This window comes from Lycium ferocissimum, chromosome 10 (genome assembly GCF_029784015.1).
Source record: "Lycium ferocissimum isolate CSIRO_LF1 chromosome 10, AGI_CSIRO_Lferr_CH_V1, whole genome shotgun sequence".
Lineage (NCBI taxonomy): Eukaryota > Viridiplantae > Streptophyta > Magnoliopsida > Solanales > Solanaceae > Lycium > Lycium ferocissimum.
The window spans coordinates 49,714,943-49,741,386 of record NC_081351.1 but is presented as its reverse complement, the minus strand read 5'-3'; the positions used below and the strand labels follow the sequence as shown (position 1 = coordinate 49,741,386).

The 26,444-nt window shown below is 33.7% G+C and overlaps 3 protein-coding genes across 3 annotated transcripts; 2 read left to right on the top strand and 1 right to left on the bottom strand.

Moving 5' to 3' along the window:
* The first annotated feature begins 10,805 nt into the window (after positions 1–10,805).
* On the top strand, positions 10,806–15,444 carry LOC132034197 (uncharacterized membrane protein At4g09580-like). Its single transcript, XM_059424478.1, has 4 exons — positions 10,806–11,444; positions 13,538–13,808; positions 13,918–14,088; positions 14,782–15,444. Exons 1-4 carry the CDS (start codon positions 11,200–11,202, stop codon positions 14,911–14,913), a joined length of 819 nt encoding a protein of 272 aa, XP_059280461.1. The 5' UTR covers positions 10,806–11,199; the 3' UTR covers positions 14,914–15,444.
* A 155-nt stretch (positions 15,445–15,599) lies between these two features.
* On the bottom strand, positions 15,600–20,153 carry LOC132034196 (calcium-dependent protein kinase 11-like). Its single transcript, XM_059424477.1, has 7 exons — positions 19,332–20,153; positions 17,965–18,108; positions 17,692–17,844; positions 17,498–17,613; positions 16,574–16,741; positions 16,197–16,421; positions 15,600–16,014 (listed from the first exon to the last, which is right to left on the bottom strand). The coding sequence occupies exons 1-7, from the start codon at positions 19,912–19,914 to the stop codon at positions 15,871–15,873; spliced, it is 1,533 nt and encodes a 510-aa protein (XP_059280460.1). The 5' UTR covers positions 19,915–20,153; the 3' UTR covers positions 15,600–15,870.
* A 4,006-nt stretch (positions 20,154–24,159) lies between these two features.
* On the top strand, positions 24,160–26,421 carry LOC132034194 (short-chain dehydrogenase reductase ATA1). Its single transcript, XM_059424475.1, has 3 exons — positions 24,160–24,465; positions 24,703–25,076; positions 25,735–26,421. Exons 1-3 carry the CDS (start codon positions 24,404–24,406, stop codon positions 26,157–26,159), a joined length of 861 nt encoding a protein of 286 aa, XP_059280458.1. The 5' UTR covers positions 24,160–24,403; the 3' UTR covers positions 26,160–26,421.
* Positions 26,422–26,444: the final 23 nt, after the last annotated feature.

The following is a 26,444-nucleotide window of genomic DNA, read 5'->3' as shown; positions in this document are numbered from 1 at the left end:
ATTTTACTACGTAATATATATTGTCTCTTTAACTATTTATTAGAATAAAAAATGCGTCAACTAGAAAATATGAATCCGGTTGTTCAAAACTCAAAAAGGAAGAATTGAATCTTTGGTACAATCTCAAAAAGGAGTTCTTGCGGAAGTAAGTGAGATATCTGACATAAATCCTTAAAAAGTAGACCTCAAATGAAAAAAATTATGATTCTTTTTTTTTATTCTCGTTTTTGTGATAAAAAAAAAGTTAAGGCCCCTCATTGAAGTTTGGCTTTAGGCTCCTAACAGTATTGAGCCGCCCCTGTTGAGAGATACTTTGTATTTTCACTTTTAGTTGTTCCTGACTAGCATCATCAGTCCTTGGAATTTATTATGGCATCTTTTCCTCTATGTATTAGTTTTCTAGCTGTTATTATTTGTGTTAATTGAACTAGTTTATACTCTTATCGTTTTAGTTGTAACGAATGGATTATCAATCCCTTGGGAAGGATGTCTTTGGTCTATTATTTGAACTAGAAGGATGTCTTTGATTTTTAGTCAAAATTATAATTTCACTCAACTCTTTTCCAAGAAAAGGAAAAACGAAGGAAGCTCAACCCCAACTATAGCTTTTGATGTTGCCAACTCAATTGTAGCATTGAATTCTCACAATTACTATCCTTGGGAAAGGAAATCTACATTTCCAATCTAATACTGAATCCTCACTCTCGGAGTCCCACTATTATATCTCCCAACCACTTTTTTTTTTTTTTTTTTGGTTTTCCACCCTGTGTCTGGTATTCGTATTGGAATCCGACTATAACCAGATTCGCGCCGCGTAAGGCCCATTTTTGGGGAAGTGCTCCCTTCCTAGAATTTTTTTATATCCAAAACTCGAATCCGAGACCTCTGGTTAAGGGAGCAGCAACCCCGTCCCTTTGCACCACATCATTTAGTGGTATATCTCTCAACCATTGACTGTTCACTCACACACACTTAAAGGTTTTTTGATTTGATGAGTTAATTTCTTGAATGGTCATCCAAGTATTGAGAATTGCCTACCAAAATCATTTTTGTTTCTTTAAAACTCAAAAATCATTTAATTATTACTATTTAATAAGTATAAAATGACAAATTATCTCTTGATTTTTCAAACTAGACAAGTAAAAGTGAATATTCATTTTTAGTATACAACAACAACAACATGCCCAGTAGAATCCCACAATGTGGGGTCTGGGGAGGGTAGAATGTACGCAGACCTTACCCCCACCTTGAAAGGTAGGGAGACTGTTTTCGAAAGACCCTCGGCTCAAGGGAGAAAACAACACAAAAAGCTAGATAGGGACAAGCATATCAAAAACAATATGAAAACGAGGAATAACAAAAGCGAGAAAGTCATGATAGAACAGTCTGGAAAGAAATGAGCATTAGCTACCATAGATAAATAAGATAATCAAAGTACAAGGCCCACCAAATATAAGCAGAAATCAAATGGCAATAAACGAATGAGCAAAACTACAACTACTAGGATGAAAGAATAAGCAACCTAACCTTCTATCCTAATCTGAGTCCTCCACAACCTCCTATCTAAGGTCATGTCCTCGGTAAGCTGAAACTGCGCCATGTCCTGTCTAATCACCTCTCCCTAATACTTCTTCGACCTCCCTTTACCTCTCCTGAAACCGTCCATAGCCAACCTTTCACGCCTCCGCACTGAAGCATCTGTGTCTCTCATCTTCACATGCCCAAACCATCTCAGTCTCGCTTCCCGCATCTTGTTCTTCACCGATGCCACTCCGACCTTGTCCCGGATATCTTCATTCCTAATTCTATCCCTCCTAGTGTGCTCACACATCCATCGCAGCATTTGCATTTCCGCGACTTTCATCTTCTAAATGTGAGAGTTCTTGACTGGCCAACACTCCGACCCGTACAATAAAGCCGGTCTAACCACCACTTTGTAGAACTTGCCTTTAAGTTTTGATGGCACTTTCTTGTCACACAGCACTCCAAAAGCGAGCCTCCATTTCATTTTTAGTATAATGGACAAATAAAAGTGGATGGTGTATTTCATAATACATTTATGTTATAAATTAGCATTTCAATTTTCTATGTTATGATTGTTATAAATACTCCTTCTATTTTAAAAATAAGTGGTGCTTTTAGCTTGGGTAAACCCTTTAATAAAACTATTCATTTCTAGAAAGTAAGATGTATTTTTACTAAGTTACTCTTAATAAATACTTTGGAAAATATGAGTAGCTCTTTAGTAGTTTCTTGGTTATGTAAACCTCCCTTTATTTAAATAAGGATAAAATTGGAAGAACCATTAATGTGTTCTTGATTATGTGGAACAACACTTATTTTAAAACAAATTAAAAAGGTAAAAGCACCATTTTGAAATGAAGGAAGTACCTTTGTATTGGGGATGTCCATTTAAGTAATCCTATAGCTTTCTGAAGACGCTTGCAACAAGTAGACAGCTTGGGCGCAGCTCAAGTGAGCACCTTGCAAGTAGTTTCAGATAAATATACACGGATTCACTCAGAGTAACACTTGGTGGCCATGCGAAGCAAACATATGGCGCACATGCCACGAGGCACATAGCGCGCATGCGAAGCAAATACATGACGCACATTCTAATATATATATATATATGGTTCCCTCTTTCTTTTCTCTACCTCTATATATAGCTCATATTTCATCATTGTTCGAAGTATATCAATCTGAAAAACAATTAAATACCCCCCCCCCCTTCCAGCTTCATTGACTATATCTCTTGTTAGCTTGTACTTTTATTATCAGTATTTCACAGCAATAATGTTATATTTCATATTTTTGTGAAAAATAGATTAACCTTATATTCACATAAACTCTCTTGGATCTAACAAGAGAGCATGTTAAACGGTCGGACGTGCATTGCACGTATACACCGAGCCATGTAGTACGTGTTTGTGTAGAATAATATCAATCTCACTATAAATAATTGAATAAATATCATACATGAAAGAATAATGTGCAAGTTTCTATCAATGTGGTTCATCATACAACTACTTGTTTTGTCGTATCAAAATGATTGAATATCGTCTGAACCTGCAAAGATGAACAATTAAAATTTAATTAGTTACATGTTTTCCTTTTTATATTTATTTTATGAGGTACAAACATGTGATTGAACTTATTGTAACCAATACTTCCGTATAGATGATATTCCTTGTGCATGTTCATTATTCCTTGTGCATGTTCATTTTAGTCCTTTTAGTTGCTCGATCCGCATAATACCTTTATAATAAGACTCTAATATCACAAAAGCCGAGGAATGACTTGTCATCTTTCATTTTTTTTTCTCCAAAAATTCACCTTTATTTTTGAGTAAAATCTCCCCATATAGTAACAATTGTGTGATCATATATCTATAATTTAAAAATCATAAATTGCACGTGTATGCCGAGTCACGTTGTGTAAGATTTTATAAAGTAATATTAATATTTTTTTTAAAAAAGTAATTATAAATAAAAGAGTAAAGTATAAGTTTCTCTGAATGATCGAATTAGATCAATATATAGTGACTTTTTAGTCAAGGGTCAATATGATAATATATCGTCTGAACCTATGAATATGAAGGGTCAAAGTTTAATAAGATACATGTGATCCTTTGCTAATTTTGATTTTATGAAGTATAAATGTGCAATGAAGCATATCTGACCTAATACTTCATTATAGGTGATAATTCTGGTGTTCTTTTTATCTGTTTTATTTTTTCTTTCATGATCAGAATTGTTGTTAACGACATTAATACGGGAAAGTGTAACATAAAGTTGGTCAGGTTAGACAACATGTTGTGGTAGATACAATCCATGTATTGGAGAAGATTTTACTTTGTTGTCATTTGACTGAACTTGAGATGGTTAAATGGACAAAATAAAATCACTATAATTGTATATATCCTAGAAGCAAGCTACCTTCTTTGCCACTTTCAAATCAATAATAACGATGTCATTATTAAAATTAACAGTCTTGTTTGAAGCAGAAAACAATTGAAAATAATTTTAAGAACTTTTAGCATCTTGCGATGTTAGTAGCTATTATTACTTTAGATAGTATATTGAAATAATTATAATTAGTAAAAAGCAAAAGGCGAGGATTTTAATTCTTTAAAAGAATAGTTTAAATTCTGTTGAATTCTATTGAAGAATAGATACGCATATATACAACCTTCTAGATTAATAAGTTGGAGAACGAAACTTCAAAGGCATTAATATTTAAATGAAGTTCGACTACTTAGACCGTTATATTATGCATAAAAACATGCATGGAATAAAATCGGTGGTGTTATAAATAGGGATAAGGCATCAATATAACAATATCCCTGAATTATACCCGAAGTTTTAAGAACACATCTTTCCTTTTTGGGGGTTTTATTTTCCCTGAACTTTTTTAAAACAGAATAAACACCACTCTAAGCACTGACGTGGCAAGGAGAGTGTATTTCACTCTCTTTGGGAGAGTTAGAAGCATAAAATATTAATTTTTTTTATTTTCAGCATTTTATATTATTTTTATTTTACTTTTACTTTTTTTTTTCTCTTTCTTGTTATTATTTTGGGGTAAAACAGAGGAACGACCGGCAGCGGCGGCGCCTTCTGTCCTCCATGTTTAACTTCGCACACCCCTTAAGAAGCAATAAATTAAAATGATAATTTTACCCCTAATTATTATAAGTCATCTAAATGTTGGAAAACTAATTGGAGTACTTAATAATAAGGATAAAATAAGTATAAAATGACAAATTATCTCTCGGTTTTTCAAACTAGACAAGTAAAAGTGGACATCTATTTTTAGTATAGTGGACAGAGTAATTCATAACACATTATGTTAGCATTTCAATTTTCTATGTTATGATTGTTATAAATACTCCTTCTATTTTAAAATAAGTGGTGTTTTTAGCATGGGTACACCCTTTAATAAAACCACTCATTTCTAGAAAGTAAGATGTATTTTTACTAAATTACTCTTAATAAATACCCTGGAAAAGATGAATAGCTCTTTAGTAGTTTCTTGGTTATGTAAGCCTCCCATTATTTAAATAAGGGTAAAATTGGAAGAACGTCATTAATGCGTTCTTGATTATGTGGAACATTACTTATTTTGAAAAAAAAAAAAAAAAAGGTAAAAGCACCACTTATTTTAAAATGAAGGGAGTACACTGTATTGTGGGTGTCCATTTAAGTACTCCTATAGCTTTCTGAAGAAGCTTGCAATCAAGTACGCAGCTTCCGAGTAGCTCAAGTGGGCACCTTGCAAGTAGTTTATGATGAAAACACATGGATTGACGCAGATTAACACTTGGCATCCATGTGAAGCAAACACATAGTGCACACGCCATGAAGCACATAGCACGCATGAGAAAGGACATTTGGCAAGCATGCGAAGCAAATACATGGCGCACATGCCATGAGGCACATAGCATGCATGCGAAGCAAACACATGGCGCACATAGCGCTCACGTGAAAGGACACTTGGCAACCATGCAAAGCAAATACATGGTGCACATGCCACGAGGCACATGGCGCGCATGCGAAAGGGTCACTTGGAAGGCATGCAAGGGAGACATGTGTCACGTGTCGCGCCTGGTTCCCCCTTTCTTTTCTCTACCTCTATATATACCTTAATTAATTTCATCATTTTCCAAGCTTCAGTGGCACTTAATATAATTTCATCATTTTCCCAGTTTCATTAACTATATCTCTTGTTAGCTTCTACGTTTATTATTAGTTTTTCAAAACAAAGATGTTATACGTCATATTTTTGTGAAAAATAGACTAATTTACATTCACACGAACTCTCTTTGATCTTACAAGAGAGCAGATTAAGGGGTCGCACGTGCATTGCACTTGTACACCGAGTCATGTAGTACATGTTTGTGTAGAATAATATCAATATCACTATGAAGAATTGAATAAATTATCATACATTAAAGAATAATGTGCAAGTTCCTATCAATGTGGATCATCATACAACTAATTGTTTTGTCGTATAAAAAATGATTGAATATTGTCTGAACCTATAAAGATGAACAATTATAATATAATTAGTTAAATATTTTTTTATATTCATTTTATGGGGCACAAACATGTGATTGAACTTATAGTACTCAATACTTTCGTATAGATGATATTCCTGGTTTGACATAATACCTTTACAAATTAAGACTCTAATATCACGTGTATGCCGAGTCACGTAGTGTATAAATGACAAACTATCTCTCGATTTTTCAAACTAGACAAGTAAAAGTGGACATCTATTTTTAGTATAGTGGACAAATAAAAGTGGACAGAATAATTCATAACACATTTATGTTAGCATTTCATTTTCTATGTTATGATTATTTAAAATACTCCTCCTATTTTAAAGTAAGTGATGTCTTTAGTCTAGGAACACCCTTTCATAAAACTACTCATTTCTAGAAAGTAAAATGTATTTTTACTAAGTTACTCTTAATAAATGCCCTAGAAAAGATGTAGCTCTTTAGTAGTTTCTTGGTTATGTAAGCGTCTCTTTATTTAAATAAGGGTAAAATTGGAAGAACATCATTGATGCGTTCTTGATTATGTGGAACATCACTTGTTTTAAAAAAATGAAAAGGTAAAAGCATCACTTATTTTGAAATGAAGGGAGTACATTGTATTGTGGGTGTCCATTTAAGTACTTGATGAGACCAATGTGCATAGGTATTTTTTGCTCGTACTCTGTCAAATTATAGTAAAGCTTAAGATATCGTCCCACAGAGATTGGAACCCCCTAGACTACAGATTTGTATTATTTTTGTTACTATTTGAGAGGATCAAACTGATGAAAAGAGAGTTGTTCAAAAGTATTGAAAATTATAATAATAATAATAATAATAATAATAATAATAATAATAATAATAATAATAAAATAAGAAATATTTTTGGATTTTTCTAATAAAAGATAAGAGGTTGGGATATTTTGAATCGGCAAGATAAAATTATTATAATAAAATCAAAAGTTTATTACTTATTTCTCCGTTTAAAGAATGATTGTTTATTTCTAATACAATCACTCCACATAACGACAATATGTTAATAGCACCACTCGCTTATACTATTAATTTATCGACAATTAATTAGTGACATTAAACAATAATTAATTAATAACACCTCTTTCGATTAGTGTAGTTAACCAATTAAAGTAATGACTTCAAACAAGAATTATCTTAGTTGAGGGCACCAAGTGAACAAAAGCCTCTTTCGATTAGCTTTTGCTAAATCGATAAACTTATTTGAGTCAATCCCTCCATGAGAATTAGGACTGAAAGAAATAAGACAAAGATCCCTTAAATCAATAAACTTATTTGAGTCAATCCCTCCGTGAGAATTAGGACTGAAAGAAATAAAATAAAGATCATTTAAATCAATAAACTTGTTTAAGTCGTTCTCTTCTCCCGAATAAGAAATAAAATAACAAGATAAAGATTTTTGTAAAGAGATATAATTATATCCAATAATAGATATAATTAATATCAAATACCTTGGCGTATAAAGATGATAAAGAGAAAATCTCAACATAAGAAGATAATAAAATAAAGATATTTATTATAATAGTTTCATCAAGTTTCATCTAGTATCCCAACCAAGGAAACTTACTCCATTATGGAGTAGAAAACTAAATACAAATAAAGACTAAGAGAATATATTTTTTTTTACTACAAGAAAGAGCCAAGAGAGACACCAAGACTAGTTCTTGTGTCCTCTTCACTCTTGGATGCAAATAAGATGAAAAGATGGGTTCTCTTTTCTTCTACAAAACATATGCCTATTTATAGAAAAATTCCTAGAAGTCTTGGAGAGACATTGCAAGAGAAATTCAATATAATAATATTTCCTTGATGAGAAATTGGCACGGCAAATTATCATGCAATATTGAGAAATTGGCATGGCAAATTATCATGCAATCTTGAGAAATTGGCATGGCAATTTATCACGAAATTTTGATGAGAATTTGTCATAACTTTGTTTCTCTTGACTTTGTGTAGTCTTTGGTGAAGTTGTCACGGATGCATCCTCCTTTCTTGGCTTTTAGTTCTTGCTTCTTCTCTTTTTCCATGTGTTCTTTTCCTACAAGATTTGTTAGAAAAGTGCGAGAATATAATATAAATTATTCATGTTTTATTTTTAAAATATTATATTTTTATATTGAAATTACATGAATAATTTATACCATCAGTACTCCTATAGCTTTCTAAAGAAGCTTGCAATCAAGTACGCAACTTGCGAGTAGCTCAAATGGGCACCTTGCAAGTAGTTTCACATGAAAATACATGGATTCACGCAGAGTAACACTTGGCGTCCATGTGAAGCAAACATATAGCGCACACACTATGAGGCATATAGCACGCATGCAAAAGGACACTTGACGTCCATGTGAAGCAAACATATGGCACACACGCTATGAGGCACATAGCGCGCATGCGAAAGGACACTTGGCAAGAATGTGAAGCAAATACATGGTGCACATGCCACGAGGCACATAGCATGCATGCGAAGCAAACACATGGCGTACATGCCACGAAGCACATAGGGCGCACGTGAAAGGACACTTGGCAGCCATGCAAAGCAAATACATGGTGAACATGCCACGAGGCACATGGCGCGCATGCGAAAGGGTGACTTTGAAGGCATGCAAGGGCGACATGTGTCACGTGTCGCCCTGATTTCCCCTTTATTTTCTCTACCTCTATATATATCTCATTCCAATTTCATCATTTTCCCAGCTTCATTGATTATATCTCTGGTTAGCTTGTACGTTTATTATTCGTATTTCACAACAATGATGTTATACTTCATATTTTTTGTGAAAAATAGACTAACATTCACACGAACTCTCTTTGATCTTACAAGAGAGCAAGTTAAAGGGTCGCACGTGCATTGCACGTGTACACCGAGCCATGTAGTACATGTTTTTGTAGAATAATATCAATATCACTATGAAGAATTGAATAAGTTATCATACATTAACGAATAATGTGCAAGTTCCTTCATCATACAGCTACTTGTTTTGGAGTATCAAAATGATTGAATATTGTCTGGACCTATAAAGATGAACAATTATGATATAATTAGTTAAATATTATTTTATATTCATTTTATGTGGCACAAACATGTGATTGAACTTATTGTACCCAATACTTCTATATAGATGATATTCCTGGTGCATGTTCAATTTAGTCCTTTTAGTTGCTCGATTGACATAATACCTTTATAAATTAAGACTCTAATATCACAAAAGCAGAGGATTGATTTATCATCTTTATAAATTAAGACTCTAAAAAAGTTTTGATTTTTGATAATTGAATATTAAAAAGTCAGAATATTGAAGACATTATTTAATATGACCTTTGATTTGCTTTCTTACAATTGATTGGAAATATTGGAAAAATAAATAATAAGAAGAAAATGAAAAGATTCAATTTTTTTTTTTTAAAGTATGAAATTACACGTGGGCGCGTGTATTCCACTGCCTCTAAAGAATTTGGTTCTCTTTGCCACGTCAGCACTTAGGATGGTGATTATTCTGGTTTTAAAAAGTTTAGGAAGGTAATAGTACCCCCGAAAAGAAAAGGTGTGTACCTGAAACTTCGGGTATAGTTCGGGGCTATTGATGCCTTCTCTTATAAATATTCACCAAGCATGTAAATATGTAATCACGTCAGATTAGCCCACCAATTATATATTTAAATAAGGTTATAAACGACTATTGTCATGCGTTGTAACATTTAGAAAGAACCTATTTTATTTTTCGCTCACACCACAAGTCGAATCTTTGCATATATTACTGTAACACGAATTGTGTAATTAATCACTCTGCACCTAAATTGCATTTAAAGAGTTTTGATCTCACCAGGATTTAATTATCCTTAAAGATGGTCCCATTTCAGAACTTTCTACTCAACTCTTATTAATTGAAATTTATTTTAGGAAAAATTAATTAAGTTCTACATGAAAAAGTTATTACAATGTAGATTTAATAAAATGGTTCATTAGATTAAGAAAAAGGAAAATAATGTCATTTTTTAACGTGCATTTAGAAGGAAAAAGAAAGTTTAAAGTAAGAACAATTTAATTTCATGACTTTTAGTAACTTCTTTTTGTGTTGGTTTAATTTGAAAGAATACAAAAGTATCTTGTAATACCAAGGCTTTAATTATTTAAGTTAACTTTACTAATTTCATCGCGCATCAATATTTTCGCATTAAATATTTTTGACATTAATTGAATACGGTAATATTTTTAACCCTGCTAGATGGTGGAATAATACTACCAGGATTTATAATCACAGGATAAAACAACGAAAATAATAAAAGTACCCTAAAGTCCCTCAAACTCCTTTTATGGGGCTGCTCCTCCCTTAACTAAAGGTCTCAGGTTCGAACACTTATGTGGAAAAATCTTTGGTAGGAAGCGTTTCTCCAAGAAATGGGCCCTACGCGGCGTGAATCCGGATATAATCGAGCTCCAATGCAGGTACAGGACAACGATGGGAAACCAAAAAAACAAAAAACTAAATAATGTGAAGGGTATTTTTGTATGCTAAAAATTCTTAGAAATTATACATTTTTAACACAACAAATCAAACAGACAATAAGAAATAATATCAGAATAACTAATCCAACATAGCTCATCCCAACATAAATAGTTCCAACATAGCTAATGCTAGTATAACTAATCTTAGCATAATTAATTTCAATATAACTTGTCTCCAAACCAAACGACCCTTTTAACTTTCATCTTAGCTCTGGCTTTGTTTCAAGCTCACCAAATCAAGAAAAGCATATACTTTATATAAAAGGAAAATTCCCAAATCCCCCCGCTTGTAACAAAACAATTTCCTAATATAAGAAAGAAAAGAAAAGAATCTAAGAAAATACCCAAATACCTAACTTCTGCTGCTAACCCAGCTCCCAATTCTGTTCTTTTCAGCATTTCTATTAATATTTTTCAAAAAACAAAATCTGGGTTTCTTAGATCAGTACATTCTTGAAAATACCCAGTAATTATTTTTGTATTTCTTGTCTTAAAAATGCGTTCTTGTCGGTTCTTGATTTAGCTCTATACTCTTCAAACATTTGCAGTAAATTTATTTGGGGATTAGATTTGTGAGTTGCAATATGGATGAAGATTATTGAGTAGTGTGTGACGTTTAATGGCTGCACCAAGGAGTATAGTTGTGGATACGGGTCGGTTAGTGACCCGAGATGAAGAAGAGAAGAACATTGATAAGAGGTTTAAGGAAGGCAAGTTTCCATTATCAAAATGGGAATTTGTAGCAGCTTTTACTGTTGTTTTGGTGTTTTCAACAGGGCTGTTTTGCTTCTACTTGTCAATGCCAGCTACTGAGTATGGTAAACTTAAGTTGCCTCGTACCATCTCTGATCTTCGGATTCTCAAGTAAGGAGATTTTTTACTAGTTTTATTACCATCTAGTAAGGTTTGTTGTATTAAATAACATGCACTGCATAATTTCTAAAAAGTAGGTGTATTAGAATAGGAATAGTACTAGTATCGTTATTCCCATGGTTTATTATGTATAAGAATAGTACTAAATAGGGTGTATAGGCCATGGTTTTTTCTTTTTTCTTTTTTTCTTTGTGTGTGTGTTTATATTCCCTCATTTTGGCGTTTTTGTGATCTTCAGGTATTGTATTTGGAAATTGTGTGTTAAAGTTCATAGCATTGATTTTGTTTACTTATCAAATCAAGTAAGGAAGTTAATGGGTAGCTATACTGCAGTTCTGGGATAGATAAGCTTCTGTTTTTTTATTAGATAGTATTCCCTTCGTTTCAATTTGTTTATCTTAGTTTGACTTGGCATGAAGTTTAAGAAATTAAAAAGACTTTTGAATCTTGTGGCCTTAAACTAAAGATGTGTGTAATATACTAAAATGTCCTTTGAATCTTGTGGTCTTAAATATGTCATGTAGGATGTCGGGTGTAAAGAGTTGCTAAATATAGAAAATGACATTCTTTTTTAAACAGACTAAAAAAGAAAGTAAGACAAATAAATTGAAACACATGGAGTATGTTTTTTGTGTTCAGGAGAAATTCTTTTCATAGTCAGGTGATTTGTTGTGCATGCATATGCCTAGTGTGCAAGTTAGTGGCTCTTTTCATCGACTTTATTTCTTCTTCAAGGTTTGGTATAGTCATTTGAAGGTCACGACAGAATTCAGCTAGTCTAAGATATAGATATTCTAACTCTTACAGTTGCATGACGCGTCTATGCATTTTTAGGCCTCAAATGGTCCTGAGGTTTGTCGGTTGTTTCTATTTGTATTAGGAAGTGGTTCTTGTGGATGTCACAAAATTTTCTACTTGTTTCTAGTAACCCCTTAACCAATACTCGTACCCTCTCAGTGATTACTGGATAGATTGTGACTTTTTCGTTCACATTAGATTCACCTCCCTTAGTACTTTTGTGAGCTTAGTAGATGTGTACTGTCCCCTTAATAAGTGATGATAGTAATTAACAGAGAAGAAAGTAGGGGAACCAACAGATTAACCCTTTTTTCTGTTGAAGATGTTTGGGGTAGCATGTTATTCATTTTCTATGTTTTTTTGTGTTTGTCATTTGGTTCAAAATGAGAAAAGCCCTTATCTTTTATTTTCAAAAGCTTGGACTTATCAGATATATTTGGAGAAAACTAGATCACTCTTTCATTTTCTAATGGAAATATCTGACACGAGAAATATGAGCAAGTAACATTAAGAAAGATAGACAGGCTGGATACATATTGACCCTAAAACTTTTGGTCTGGGAACGCCGAAAGTAGTAATTAGAATATTTGCCAGGTGTTTGTGCCAAGAACAATAAGTAGGCATCGCCAGTGGCGGAGCCAGAATTTTCACTAAGGGGTGTCAAAATATAAAGAAGTAAATTCACGAAGAAGCCAAGGAGTGTCAATATGTAGTATATATACATAAAAATAAAAAATTTACCTAGCTACACAGTGTAATTTTCCGACGAAGGGGTGTCGATTTACACCCCTCAACTATATGTGGCTCCGCCACTGTGCATCGCCCCCAGGGTTTTGGTTTAGTGGTAAGAGCGAAGTGTTTGATGTGTGGTTTAGGTGTACGTCACGGGTTCAAACTCTTCCCGAGACAAAAGCCTAATATTTAAGTGGAGAAGGATAGAGGGGCGGCCCATTATCCACTGAGTTTTGAACCTTGTCCTACTGACCCTCAGGGATTTCTCAGTTATCAAAAGGAAAGGAAAGTACAGTAAGTACGCATATACTATTAGCAGTCTTTCTTACTGGTGGTTATCTGGCATCACCACCTGCTTGTATTATTGCTCAATGATTGAAAAACTTTCATGTAATTTCTGGTAATGATGTTTTCTTTTCTTAATTTTTGTAAAATAATTTTGATTTGACACTGGATTTCTTGCTTTATGAGGTGTGTCCTTATTTTCTCAGCTGGTTGTACTGTGTTGATATGTCAATATGTAATTACTCATTAGGTTTTTTTGTTTCTTTCAGGGATAATCTCGGAATGTATGCGGAAGTCTACCCTGCAAAATTTATTCTTGGTTACTGCTCAACATACATATTCATGCAGACATTTATGATTCCTGGGACAATTTTCATGTCCTTACTTGCTGGAGCACTTTTTGGCGTTTTCAAAGGGCTCCTCTTGGTTATTTTTAATGCAACAGCCGGTGCATCATCCTGCTATTTTCTGTCTAAATTGATCGGCAGGCCTATAGTTAACTGGATGTGGCCTGAAAAGTTGAGATTTTTCCAGGCAGAGGTCTGTAATCTTCTGAAAGTGATTGCTAGTAATGTGCTGCCTCTATATCTATTTTATTCATCATAGTTTTCTTTCTGGTGCACACTAATGTGAAACTTTGTGGTTCCAGATAGCCAAGCGTCGGGATAAGTTGCTCAACTACATGCTATTTTTGAGAATAACTCCAACTTTGCCAAATCTTTTCATCAATTTGGCATCACCTATTGTGGATATACCATTCTATATTTTCTTTTTTGCCACTGTGATTGGTCTCATCCCAGCTGCTTATATTACAGTAAAGGTAAGTCTTTCTTCCTTTTGTTTTTATTTTTTGCTTCCCCTCTTTCTCTGCTGCTTGCTTGTCTGTATTTTCTTGAATTATGTGTGGGCATCTCATTTTACCACCTAATTCCTCTGAGGCAGTTCAAAACAATATTGTATAACTAGTGGAGTCTGAAATATTATTCTCAATGCAGATGGTAAAGAAGTTCTAGAATAACCTGCATGGTTCATATTCAACATCGCACTTGTTATTCGTATGGTATAAAATAAACCATGATTAATCTGTTGCTGGCAGGAGTTTTAGCTGCCACAGATAAGTTGTGACTTTTGGTGGGAGTGAAGGGGTGGGGTTATCAAGAGTGTTCTTTATTTAGTTCCCGTAAAAGAAAAATATGGCGGACAAATAAACTGAGAAATATTGGGCATAGTAATATGTCCAAATACTCTTCAATTAATACTTTGGTGATTGATCTGCCTTGTGAAGCATGTACCTAAACCGTCTAGGAGATTAGTGTTAGTGTCTCACAAGTCACACCCACACTGAAGATCCCAACAATTTGCAGCCAGCTTAGCCTTGGGCAGGACTTGAGGCTGAGCTGGCGCATTTTGGTTGAGATCTCAAATGAGCCAATACCGCTTGTGATATCCAACCGATCATTCTTTTGTATAACCGCGACCTCATTAGTGCTACTTTCATTCTTCATATTGTCAGGCTGGCCTAACCCTTGGGGAACTGAAGTCAGTCAAAGATCTATATGATTTCAAGACCTTGTCTGTGCTTTTCCTCATTGGCACTCTCATCATTTTACCAACCATCTTGAAGAGGAAGCGCATATATGAATAGAGACTTCTCGAAGGGACTTTAAGGTAATAATTATTATGACGTTACAGCAAATTGGAGTGGCAGGACTGAGGTACAGCCCTTCATTTTCCAGTACCTGAATCACAACGCAGAAGGCATTTTCAAGTGACCGACAGATTTGCTTGCCGCAGTCACAAGGGCTGATAGGTGTTATATTACCGTGTTCTTTGCCCTTTTCTTACATTAACGGGATTACTCCCAAGTCACTGGTTGAAACCAAAGGTGATAGGTTATAGTGTTTAATGTAATGCGAAAAGTAACTGACAGTATAGATTGTGATTGTAAGACGATAATATTGTCATTGCATTTACCTCCATAGATGAATGCAGTGTTGTGAGCTCTTCTAATGAATTGTTTTTTCGTCAAGTACATGCACAAAATTTGGTCAAAAGCGCGAAGCTGGGTAATATAGTGAATGGTCAAGGAACTCATTGTACTCCTTTTGTGCTCTAAAAACTTGTGAAAGAATTTTCATTACCATTCTCAAAAAATATTGTGAAAGAATTTACTCAAGTGCTCATTGTATCGCTGTTTACTTCTATTTTCTGCAGAAAACATGTAAAACAATTTTACACCATTGCTTGTTTAAGGCCGGTGTAATTTGTTTTTACACATGATTCACGTTATATTTTTAAAAATTGGACGGGTTGCAATTAGAGAAGTAAATATTACACCAATCAAGTGCATTTTTGCACGTATAGAATGTGCGTTCATCATCATTACATAGAGGTACATGAAAAGGAATTCTAACTTTTCCAAATTGAAGGACAGGTCCTCTAATTGGATAGAGGAACAACCACTATAAATAAAGTGTAGTAGTTAATTAAAGCTGTATACAATATCTATATAACAATTTCCTTTAGCAAATCACAAAAAGAAAAAATTAGATTGATGAATGGATTTAACATTCATGAGGCTATACAAATGGAAAGCAATGTCCTATTGACCTTTGTCATTGTCACTTGCTCCAAGAGCATCTGCCAAGTTGAAGGTCAAATTGCCTCTCATTGTCCTGGCTGCTAGTCCTCCTGTATTTCCCTTCTTCATCATAGTTGCAAATTCCCCATAATCTATGCGTCCATCCTGCCAAACCAAAAAAATTTGTCACTTGATATATTTTCACGTGTTTGGCCTATGAAAGAAAAAAGAATGACGTTCACACATGACGAGTATGTCGAGACAAAACCAGCTAACATATCTAAAATCGCCCAGAAATAGGCAAAAAAGAATGACGTTCACACGTGTTTAGAGTTATGAAGACTTACATTGTCTATATCAATCTCTCTGATAATATCATCCAATTTAACATCACCTAAGCCAAACTCTTGGCAAGCTTGTTGAAGCTCATCAATAGTGATATAACCACTACCGTCCTTGTCGAAGTAGGAAAATGCAGCAAGCAAATTCTCCTCCCTCTCCATCTTGTTCAAATGCAATGTTGCAGCGATGAATTCACCATAGTCGATAGTGCCATTGTTGTCAAAGTCAGCCTACACAAAACATTATAGCCATGTCATTTTGCCACACGTGTGGTGAACAAATCCTATTACCAGGTGTCCAAAGAGGATATAGTCCAACTGAAATTTTTTCAAGAATAGTCGATCTGATATTTAAATAACGAGATGGAATAAAGAACAAGTACCGCGCTCATCAAGGCCTTGATTTCAGTCTCTGTTAAGTCAGATCCCACTCTTTTCAAACCATGTTTTAGTTCTTCATAAGTGATTGTCCCGCTGTTATCTGTATCAATCATCTTGAATAATTGCTTTAGGCCACCTATTTCTTCCTCCGAAAGTCGTTCTGCTATGACCTGTTTATATAGTAATTCAAGTATAAAATCAATGTAAGCATGGGAAGTCTGAGGTAAATGTCTTGTATTATAGAGTGCACAAAAGATAGTTTTTAGTTCTGTTGGCCCAAGAATCAGCTTTTCTCAAGTAAATTTCCTGCTGAATTGTAAAGAAATAGACAAATATACTTGATGGCACCAATTAATTTTTTTTAAAAATGGAACTTGATAGCACCAAGTCATTAAGTTTGCTTTTGTGTATATTTCAGATCTCATGACCTTTTCAACAATATCAATATACACATTAAGGCCAAAAGTTCTCATGATTCTCTTTGTTGTTTAAGGTTATACTAGCTCACTATTAAAACAAACATTTTCCATCCATCATGATATACACCAAGTTCAGATTCCCAAATAGTAAAGCACTTGATATACCCCAAACAGCAAATGAAAAAAACTGCTTTTAGGTACTCGGTGAATGGCATTGTGAAATGATTCATAACCAAATTTTCCATTCATTTCGCAATTGATCAGATTATAAAGTAGAGTAAGATGCTCATCCTTTTACAAGTGAAATAATATCGACTAAAGACACTACTCACAAACAACTTGCATATCTAAACATGTTTCAAAATTCCCATAAGAGGCCAAATTGGAAACTGCATCATATCTTCATACAACTTATGTGAGTCGTCTCATATACCAAACATCATAACAAAGATACAGCTAAAAAGCTAATTACAAGAAAAGCAGGAAATCTAATAAAAGAGTACTCACTCGTAAAGCCATCTTTTTAAGTTTGTTCATATCATAGAACTGCTTTAAGCGTGACAAAACTGCAGAACCCAAGGGTCTGTCTGGGGCGACATTGTCGTCCACAATCCAAGGATGACCTGAAAAATGAACAAATTAACAAACAAGCCGAGGATGAAAAAATTGATTTTTCTACTTCCTTAAAAATCTTAACACACATAGAACTTGATGCGCAGTTAATCGCGCTCTAGGATCCCTGGTGAGCATCTTCTTTACCAAATCTTTTGCACTATCAGAAATCTGAGGCCAAGGTTCTGATTCGAAGTCTATCTTTCCTTTCAATATCTGTTTGAAGATGCCATTGTCCGTCTCTGCAAGTCAAAAATTGAGAAGAGAAAACCAAGTAAGAGAGAGAGGAGTAGAATATTAGTCTTTGACCTTCCTGTTAAAAAAGAAAAATACTATAAAATAATTAGAAGTACAACGTTTACCAGCCCAGAAAGGAGGAACCCCACATAATAAGATATAAAGGATGACTCCAGCACTCCAGACATCTATTTCAGGCCCATAGTATTTGTGCAACACTTCAGGAGCAACATAATAAGGACTTCCTACAACATCTGAGAAATACTGCCCTGCAACGCAAAATAGGAAGGAGGTAAGATAGTTGGTTACATTGTTAATGCACATTCAAGTTGTCCAATCAACTAAAAATTGTGATCATAGAGCAATCAGGAATTATCATGCTTAAGTCGCGACTATGCTTACAAAAAAGTGCACAAGGAAAATTTATATTTAGTTTTATCTTATGTCTGGATGAGAACTTTTATGACCCTTCCGTTAGCCCACTAAAGGAGTGCTTAAATTGCTGAGAAGGCAAGCATATTATGATGAAACTAAATTATGAAGAGTTGCAGGAAGAAGTTCTTCACTTGGAGTTCCATTACATCATACAAAAGGGCAATGGTAGAGTTCAATCCTTTTACGAGATCAACAAAGTAGTAAAAGTTTCTGCCACAGCCAAAGTGAATTTAACAAGACAGATCACAAAGGAGCTCATTAAATCAAACCTTTAAGAAAACCAAAATAAATGTAAAATTTCAGGAGAAAAATCAAGAACAACATATAAAAAGGTAGAGATGCTAGTTAATAACATTTCATTAATGTAATACACATTTTCTTCAATGGAATATTCAAAAAGGAAATTAACCAATGCAGAAAAAAGGTATCTTCAAAGGAAACTAAGACAGAGAAAGCTAAGCAATAATAAAAAAAGTATATATAGGGTGATTTCAGTATGGATCCAATTTTCCCATGTTTCGTTTGTCAAAATTATTGGAAATCTAGGAAATCAAGGTCCTTAAAAATGAGAAAAATGACTTTCCTATTGGAAATAGGGAAAACAAGTTCCACAAGTGGCACTCTACATTGATTGTGTCCTCCCAACCCTCCAACACACCTCATCTTCACCCTTAGCCCCACCCCCACCTACCATACTATTTGTCTAGATTATATACAAATGCTTTTACGATAATATTTTTTGCTTAAACACAAGAAAATAAGTAAGAAACCAACTATTTTCTTAGAAAACATTTTTCAAGAAAATATTTTTCATGAAAAAAAAATTTCCTTCATACGGAACACACCCATAATCCCAACATTGGAACCAGTCATTCCACAGAAAATGGATGGTTTGAAGAATGCCTGTTCCATCAACAAGAAGCAATCAAAATCATTAAAATCTAATCCTTAATACCACTGGAAACTAACCAAATGATGAAATAATACCAACCCCATCAACAAAATTACCATGTAAATTCTATCAAAGGAAAAAAGGACAATGATCCAAGAAACCAACCTGGTTTATAGAAAATAGACAAGCCAAAATCAGTAGCCTTAAGCTTAGCATCTTCATCAGAGCTATCAAAAAGGAAATTCTCAGGTTTGAGATCTCTATGCATTACACCAAGAGAATGACAAGCCTCAACAACTTTCACAATAGTTTTCATCAATTGTGCAGCTTTTTTCTCACTAAAATGACCCTTTTGTACAATCCTATCAAAAAGCTCACCCCCTTTACACACCTCCATAACAATATGGACAAACAAATTATCCTCATAAGTCCCTTTAATCCTAACAACATAAGGGTGTTCAGATAAATGATGCATTATTTGAATCTCTCTCCAAACATCCTCATAATCTTCCCTACAAAAAAGTTTCCTTTTTGGGATTGTTTTGCATGCATATTCAAGGCCTGTTGCATTCTCTGTGCATAAATAAGTTGTCCCAAATTGACCTTGGCCTAGTTTCTTGCCAAGTGTATAGTGCTCACCTATTCTTGGAGTTTGGTAAGGAAGAACATTGTTAGATGACTTTGTAGATGAGGAAACTATTGGGGGTTTCTTTTGTGTTGTGTTATTATCAGATTTTGGGATCTCCATTTGCTTTTCTTGGAATGTTTTCTATTGTCTATCTATCTTTATTTATTTTTGTGAAGGAAAGGGGAGTTTTTTTTTGTTTGTTGAATTTGGAGATTGTGAGGAAAATTGTGTCAATTTCTGTTTCTTCTTGATCTTTGTTCATGGTTATCTGGCGGGGAATATGGTGTGTTTTGAGTTGACTTTGACTTGGGTTAAGGATTATTTTATTTTATTAGGTGGCAGTTGAGGTGGGGAGATGAAGGGAGTCACGTTCCATTATTATGTTAAGAGAAACGGTCCAACATCATCCCTTTTAAGGGCGTGTATGGGACGACGGAAAATGTTTTTCAAGAAAATAATAATTTTTCTATTCATTTTTTTGTATTTTATACTTAAATTAAAAAATGTCATTTTAAGAGTATTTGTATGTATTCAAAAAATAAAAAATAAAAAAATGAGGTTTTTAAATTTGGAGTGGAATTTCTAGTGGTGCAGGTTAAAAAGGGGCGGGGTTAGGTGGAGCCTAGGGGTAAGGGGTTGCGTAGGCAGGTAGGTGGCATGTGTGTTGGGCGTGAATTGGGAATGCATTGGTGCGTTTCTATTGATCAACCTTAAATTTCTAAGTCTTTATTTTCTCTTATTTTGAGGAAAACATTTTCCAATATATTTATCTGTTTGGAAAGCCACCTAGTAATTAGAATTGGTGTAATGACTAGGGTAGTAATTAAGCAGTATAGTAATTACGCAGTATAGTGATTACGAAGACTGGTGTAATTACAAGCGTACTGTTTGGTTGCAGAAGTGTAACCACACGGTTTGATTAAATTTTAAGAATAAAAATTAAAAGTTAATATTTGACAAATATATACCTTTATAAATTATATTAAATTAGGTATTTAACATAAATATTATTTCTTAAAAATATATTAATTAATATTCATATACTATTATAAAAAAAATAATTGATATTCTCAAATTAATAATATTTTAATTTATTTAATTATAAAAACTAAAAGCATACATTATGTAAGCATAATGGACAACATGTTTGAGAAAAATATTAATTTTATAAATATAATGTCATAACATTATCCAAATGTTTGAAAAAATATATCAATTCTAATTGAAAAAAAGAACAACAAAAAGTGAAAATAGGAAAAAAAAAATCAGAATAAAAAGCGTCCATTGTCTAATGGATAGGACAAAGGTCTTCTAAACCTTTGGTATAGGTATGCAATGTGAAATAACAAGTCAATGCTACTAAGACAAATAAATTGGAGCCAAAATGTATTATAAGTTCAAAATATTTTTTTTAACATAATACTCTTATGTCAAATTCCAACATAACATAAAATAAGTTCTAGCATAACTTAAGTAAATATAATTCAAACGAAAAGAAGAACATAAACCTACAACCTCATTTCAACAAAATTCTACTTTAATGTCATCAGTCATTATATGCCAAGTTGTTAATGACTCAGTTTTTTTAATATAGGAGGTGTAGTTTCAAAAACTAGAATAATAATGAAGTTACGCTAAATAAAGAAAAATAAATAATAAATAAAAAAATACGAGCAATTACAAGGAATCACTAGAAGTAAAGGTTGAAACATGAGAAGAAAGAAAATGAAAGATAAATAATGTAAAAAAATATTTTAAAAACAAAATAATTTAAGAAGTAAAAATTTAAAATAAATTAAAATTAAAACAAAAAAGAAAGAAATTAAGAAGCAACCTTATAATTACACTCAATACTCAAACTCCCCTTGAGAATTGAAGAGTGTAATTACTACCTCTCAATTACACCCAATTATATGCACCATGTAATTACTTAGCCTAACAAACATGCCAAACTGTGTAATTACACCTAATTCCAATTACATGAGTGGCTTTCCAAACAGGCCCTTAGTACAACCAAACAAGAAAATATTTTCTTCAAAAGCATTTTCCATCGTACCAAACACATACTACGTTTGGACTTTGGATCAAAGTTTTCCCTTAAATATTAAATGATGCATTAATAGTCCTTTAAATATTTACAAGTGGCCATTTTTAGTCGTTATTAACTTTTTCCGTTAAAATATAACGGAAAACTCATATGCAGCTGACGTATCATGCTCCCAAATCTTAACCATCTTCTGGCACAGGAAATGGTTTCCAGGTAAAAAAGGTTAAAAAGAGGAAGTTTTTGGTAGTGTAAGCGACGACAACGTATTCATGACCTAAGTGGAAATATTTATTTGCTTAAAACATAAGTGGAAAGATATTCTCTGAAATTTGCTTCTATTAATCAACAATAGCACCGAGGACTCTCCATGAGTGCTAGTTTTTCCTTAAATATTAAACGCTTTATACATTGACAGCTCTTTAAACTTGTCAACAAATTTTATTTCGATTTTCTAATTACGGCTTATTTTAATTGAGCACTGGAACATATGATAAAGTGTTTCTATTAAACACTTTTGATTCAAATTTTAAAAAAAGTTTTACGCTTGTTTTCAAATTTTGCACCTGTTCTCAAGTGCCTATTATACTTTCTGTTAGATGAGAGGTGTTACATATTAGCTTTAATATCTATGATTTTATCAATTTAGCAATATCAGGTATATTAAGACAATTCAAGCTTTCTAGCTAAAATGTTTTATTTTATCAAGAAAAAATGGCTTATTTTGATTGTTCGCTACATTTTGGAAAGAAACTAACTTGATGATGAAATGAAAAAAGTTGTGAATAGATTTTTGCGCGTTGATAATCAACCTGTAAATCTTTTTCTGCATTTCTCATGTTTGGGAGCAAGCAATATGAGTCAAACATGGTCTCCCTTTAGTCTGACGGGAGGAGTTGGCAATGACTAAATTAAAGGTGCCCCATTTTAACATATCGAAAGAACGATTTTGGGTATTTCCTCCTTTAAATAATGTAATAAAAGTAATTTACTTAAAAAAATATTTATACAGTGGTAGGTATCGCGACATTTTCATGATTTTATAATTACTTAGCCCCGTTTATTCTTTATTAAGATTAAGATGTTGGAATTCGAATATATATCTAATTATTAAGTTGTCTTTAATACTAAACAATTAATATTGTTTTCTAAATATCTAAACTTGTATAATTTATCTATATTTAAAAGCTAATAAATTTTAAACTTGTAAAAGTTATTATCGAATGTTCTAGCATATTAGAGAAAATATTAATCTATATAATGATGTAAAATTATTTGTTTGATGTTCACATATAAGTTCTTGTGAAAAGAACAATTATTGAGTCATTGTAGGTTCTTAGTAGTGAAGAACTCATGCGGTGTCGGTATAAGTTCTTGTGGTTATTTCAAGTCAGCGTGACTTAAGGGGAGTGTGGCAGTCAAGTGACTATTGACGTCAAAGCTTACAATGAAGTCTTAGATTGCAAGAATTTTGTAATCTGATCTCATTTGTATTTAGTGGAGTTCGGAGTTAAATTCTACTGGAATGGGTCGTGATTTTTACACTAATGATACAGGTGTTTTTTCCACGTAAAAATCTCGTGTTCTTATTATTCTGCACTTCTTGTTTTTGTTTGTTAAGCTAAACATACATTAGAATCAGGTTCAAAATAAGTTGGGTTGGAAATTTTTTAAGCGATAACGAAATCTGGTGCGAGTGTACGACCCAATTACCCCATCCCCCTCGAGTCATTAAGGTGTACCTAACATACATCTTTAAATTAAGATCACAAGATTCAAAAGTCCCCTTATTTTCTTGAAAGTGCCCAATCAACCAAGACACTTAAAAAATTGATACGGAAGGAGTAAATCTTAAAAGTAATATTTAATAGTACTATTATAGTGAATTCATTTTTTGTACTTTAAATAACGCTTGACTCTAACGTGTGTGATCACTTTCTTGTCAAGTGTTGTTGAAATGATTCAATCTCTCTATTCGTCCATATTCACAAGTCAAGATCTATCAAACTTTTATATCTTTCGTAATTTTGAAATAGAGTTTTATTAGTAATTTCTAAAGTTAAATGGAACATATCATTATTTAGATTTTATAGTGTTCACTGTGTTAAATTTCAAAATGATAAACTTGAAAGAACATATAAATGAAAGATTATTGTCAGATTAAGAAAATAATTATTGTCCCATTTAAGTGTCAAATTTACTTAAGTCTTATTTAGCAGGGACAATAATTTGCTTTTCAAAGATAAATAAAGATGATGAGCGTTTCAAGATAATCAAAGAAAAATGAAGTTGCGAACAAGATGAAAAAAACAGTCTCTCCCTTTGAAAGGAAAATCCAGGCATGAAATGCATTTTTTTCTTATGTATAATAGCACTTGGTAGGAAGTAGTTGTAAACAAGAATTATGTGACAAACCAATTTATTCTAAGGCATTCTGAACTTTCTTGATTCTTTGCTAATGGACATACTTCGTCACATTCTTTTCATTGGGATTTCACTTGCATTTCCTATTTATACATACTTATCCTTGACATGTCATGAGACCAATTGTTGTCTTATATTTGGATGAAAATGGATCACAATGGTAAAACAGAGGACACTTCAGGACAAATGTTATCCCCGAAGAGGTTAGTTTTATTGATTTTGAATACAAACTTTGAACCTCCTCATTGGCTTTTCATTGAATTTAAGTTATATACACTGGTATAAGTGAATTTTAACTTGTGATAGCAAATACTATTAGTTATTATTTTTACCAGGCTACATAGTGATACTTATCATGAAAATTAGCAATCCAATTATATATTTTTTTTTAACCGTCAGTGCATAGAACTTAAAGTCTTTCGTTAATCTTATTTTGTCAGGTTGAGAGGAAAAGTTGCAGTTATAACAGGTGGTGCCAGAGGAATAGGAGCCGCAACAGCAAGAGTTTTCGCTGAAAATGGAGCTCATGTTGTCATTGCGGATATACTAGATGAACTAGGTGCAAGTCTAGCTGAATCTATTGGAGGTCGTTACGTGCATTGTGATGTTTCCAAAGAAGAAGAAGTGGAATCAGCTGTGCAACTTGCAGTGGAATGGAAAGGTAGATTAGACATCATATTCAACAATGCTGGAATTGCAGGCTTTGGAGGGAGCATTACCAACATTAAAATGGATCAAATGATGGCACTGCTTGCTATAAATCTTAATGGGGTTGTGCATGGGATCAAGCATGCTGCACGGACAATGATAGCAGGTAAGAAAAGACGGATTTAGTGCGGGTTCGATGGATCTTGTTGAACCCCCAGACTTCAGCTCGATATATATAGTATACTACATATACAAAAGAAACTAGAGATGATGGTCAAAAACATGTACACCTGAATTATCACTTTTTCGCGAGTTTCACACCCAGATTCATATTAAGGGGTGCCAAAAAATATAGACACGTTGTGACCCAGGTTAGAACACGAGACCTTAGGGACTTTTTGCAACCCCTCATCTGCTGCGCTGAGCCTTCAACTTGTGTCAAGGAGTGTCAACACTGGTATACATAACTATAAAACCAAAAAATTTCACCTATCTATATTTATACAATGTAATTTTCAGGCGAAGGGACACCCCTCAGGCAAGGGTAGCTCCGCCCCTGAGAACATATAAACCTAGTTGATAGTTCATGTAGAAAAAAGGAACAACTGATAATTGACCTAATCAGCTACAAGATGTGTTTTAATACATATATGGGGATAGTTCAGCTAGAAAAAGGGAACAACTGATAGTTGAGGTATGAAACTCGCGAAGAAGTGCTAGTTAAAGCGTGTTTTTGACCATTAACTCAAGAAATTATGCTTGTATATATAGGGAGAGACTTGCTCTAAAACAACTAAATGTAAATCCTAAATTGTCCACTGCAGGCAAGCATGGAGGGACTATCATATGCTCATCAAGTTCGGCTGCTATCATGGGAGGACTGGCATCTCATTCCTACACAATGTCGAAAGAGGCAATCCTAGGACTTGCCAGGAGCACAGCTTGTGAGTTGGGGGTTCACGGTATTCGAGTTAACTGTATTTCTCCTCATGGTGTCCCTTCCGAGATGCTTGTGAGTGAATTTCAGAAGTGTCTTGGTAACACGGAGCTGAAGCCTGATGAAGTGAGTTCCATTGTGGGGAAAAGAGGGAGTCTTCTACGCGGGAGAGGTGGCAGATTGGAAGATGTAGCACAAGCTGTGCTGTTTCTAGCCAGTGATGAATCTGGTTTTATAACTGGGCACAACTTGGTTATTGATGGGGGTTACACTTCTGCTTGTAGCCAAATGAGTTATATATACAAAGATTGATGGTCCAGTTATCGAAGAAAGAACAAGATAGTTTGTCTGCTGCTAAATTATAAATGAGCATTTGGTCAGCATACTCGTTTCAAGAAATTATACTGTATCAAACAAATAGATTGTTTCGATACTTTTGTTATAGATCTATAGAATAACATTCTAATTGATAAGTTTAATACTCTGGGATGGTGGTCCCTACAGCCTTACCTTTTAGTTCCAAATCATAGACAAAAGGAAAAGGCAATAACAATTATGGATGGGAAGAATGAAACGGTAGTCGCCCTTGAAGATCAA

Excerpts from the sequence above, each read along its gene's own strand:
- LOC132034197 (XM_059424478.1), top strand. The coding sequence starts at position 11,200 with ATGGCTGCACCAAGGAGTATAGTTGTGGATACGGGTCGGTTAGTGACC. Across the intron at positions 13,809-13,917 it reads TGAGATTTTTCCAGGCAGAG|ATAGCCAAGCGTCGGGATAA; the intron begins GTCTGTAATCTT and ends TTGTGGTTCCAG. Across the intron at positions 14,089-14,781 it reads CTGCTTATATTACAGTAAAG|GCTGGCCTAACCCTTGGGGA; the intron begins GTAAGTCTTTCT and ends TCATATTGTCAG.
- LOC132034196 (XM_059424477.1), bottom strand. The coding sequence starts at position 19,914 with ATGGAGATCCCAAAATCTGATAATAACACAACACAAAAGAAACCCCCA. Across the intron at positions 16,742-17,497 it reads TTAAAAAGATGGCTTTACGA|GTCATAGCAGAACGACTTTC; the intron begins GTGAGTACTCTT and ends CTATATAAACAG. Across the intron at positions 16,015-16,196 it reads GAGAGATTGATATAGACAAT|GATGGACGCATAGATTATGG; the intron begins GTAAGTCTTCAT and ends TTGGTTTGGCAG.
- LOC132034194 (XM_059424475.1), top strand. The coding sequence starts at position 24,404 with ATGAAAATGGATCACAATGGTAAAACAGAGGACACTTCAGGACAAATG. Across the intron at positions 24,466-24,702 it reads CAAATGTTATCCCCGAAGAG|GTTGAGAGGAAAAGTTGCAG; the intron begins GTTAGTTTTATT and ends TTATTTTGTCAG. Across the intron at positions 25,077-25,734 it reads TGCACGGACAATGATAGCAG|GCAAGCATGGAGGGACTATC; the intron begins GTAAGAAAAGAC and ends TGTCCACTGCAG.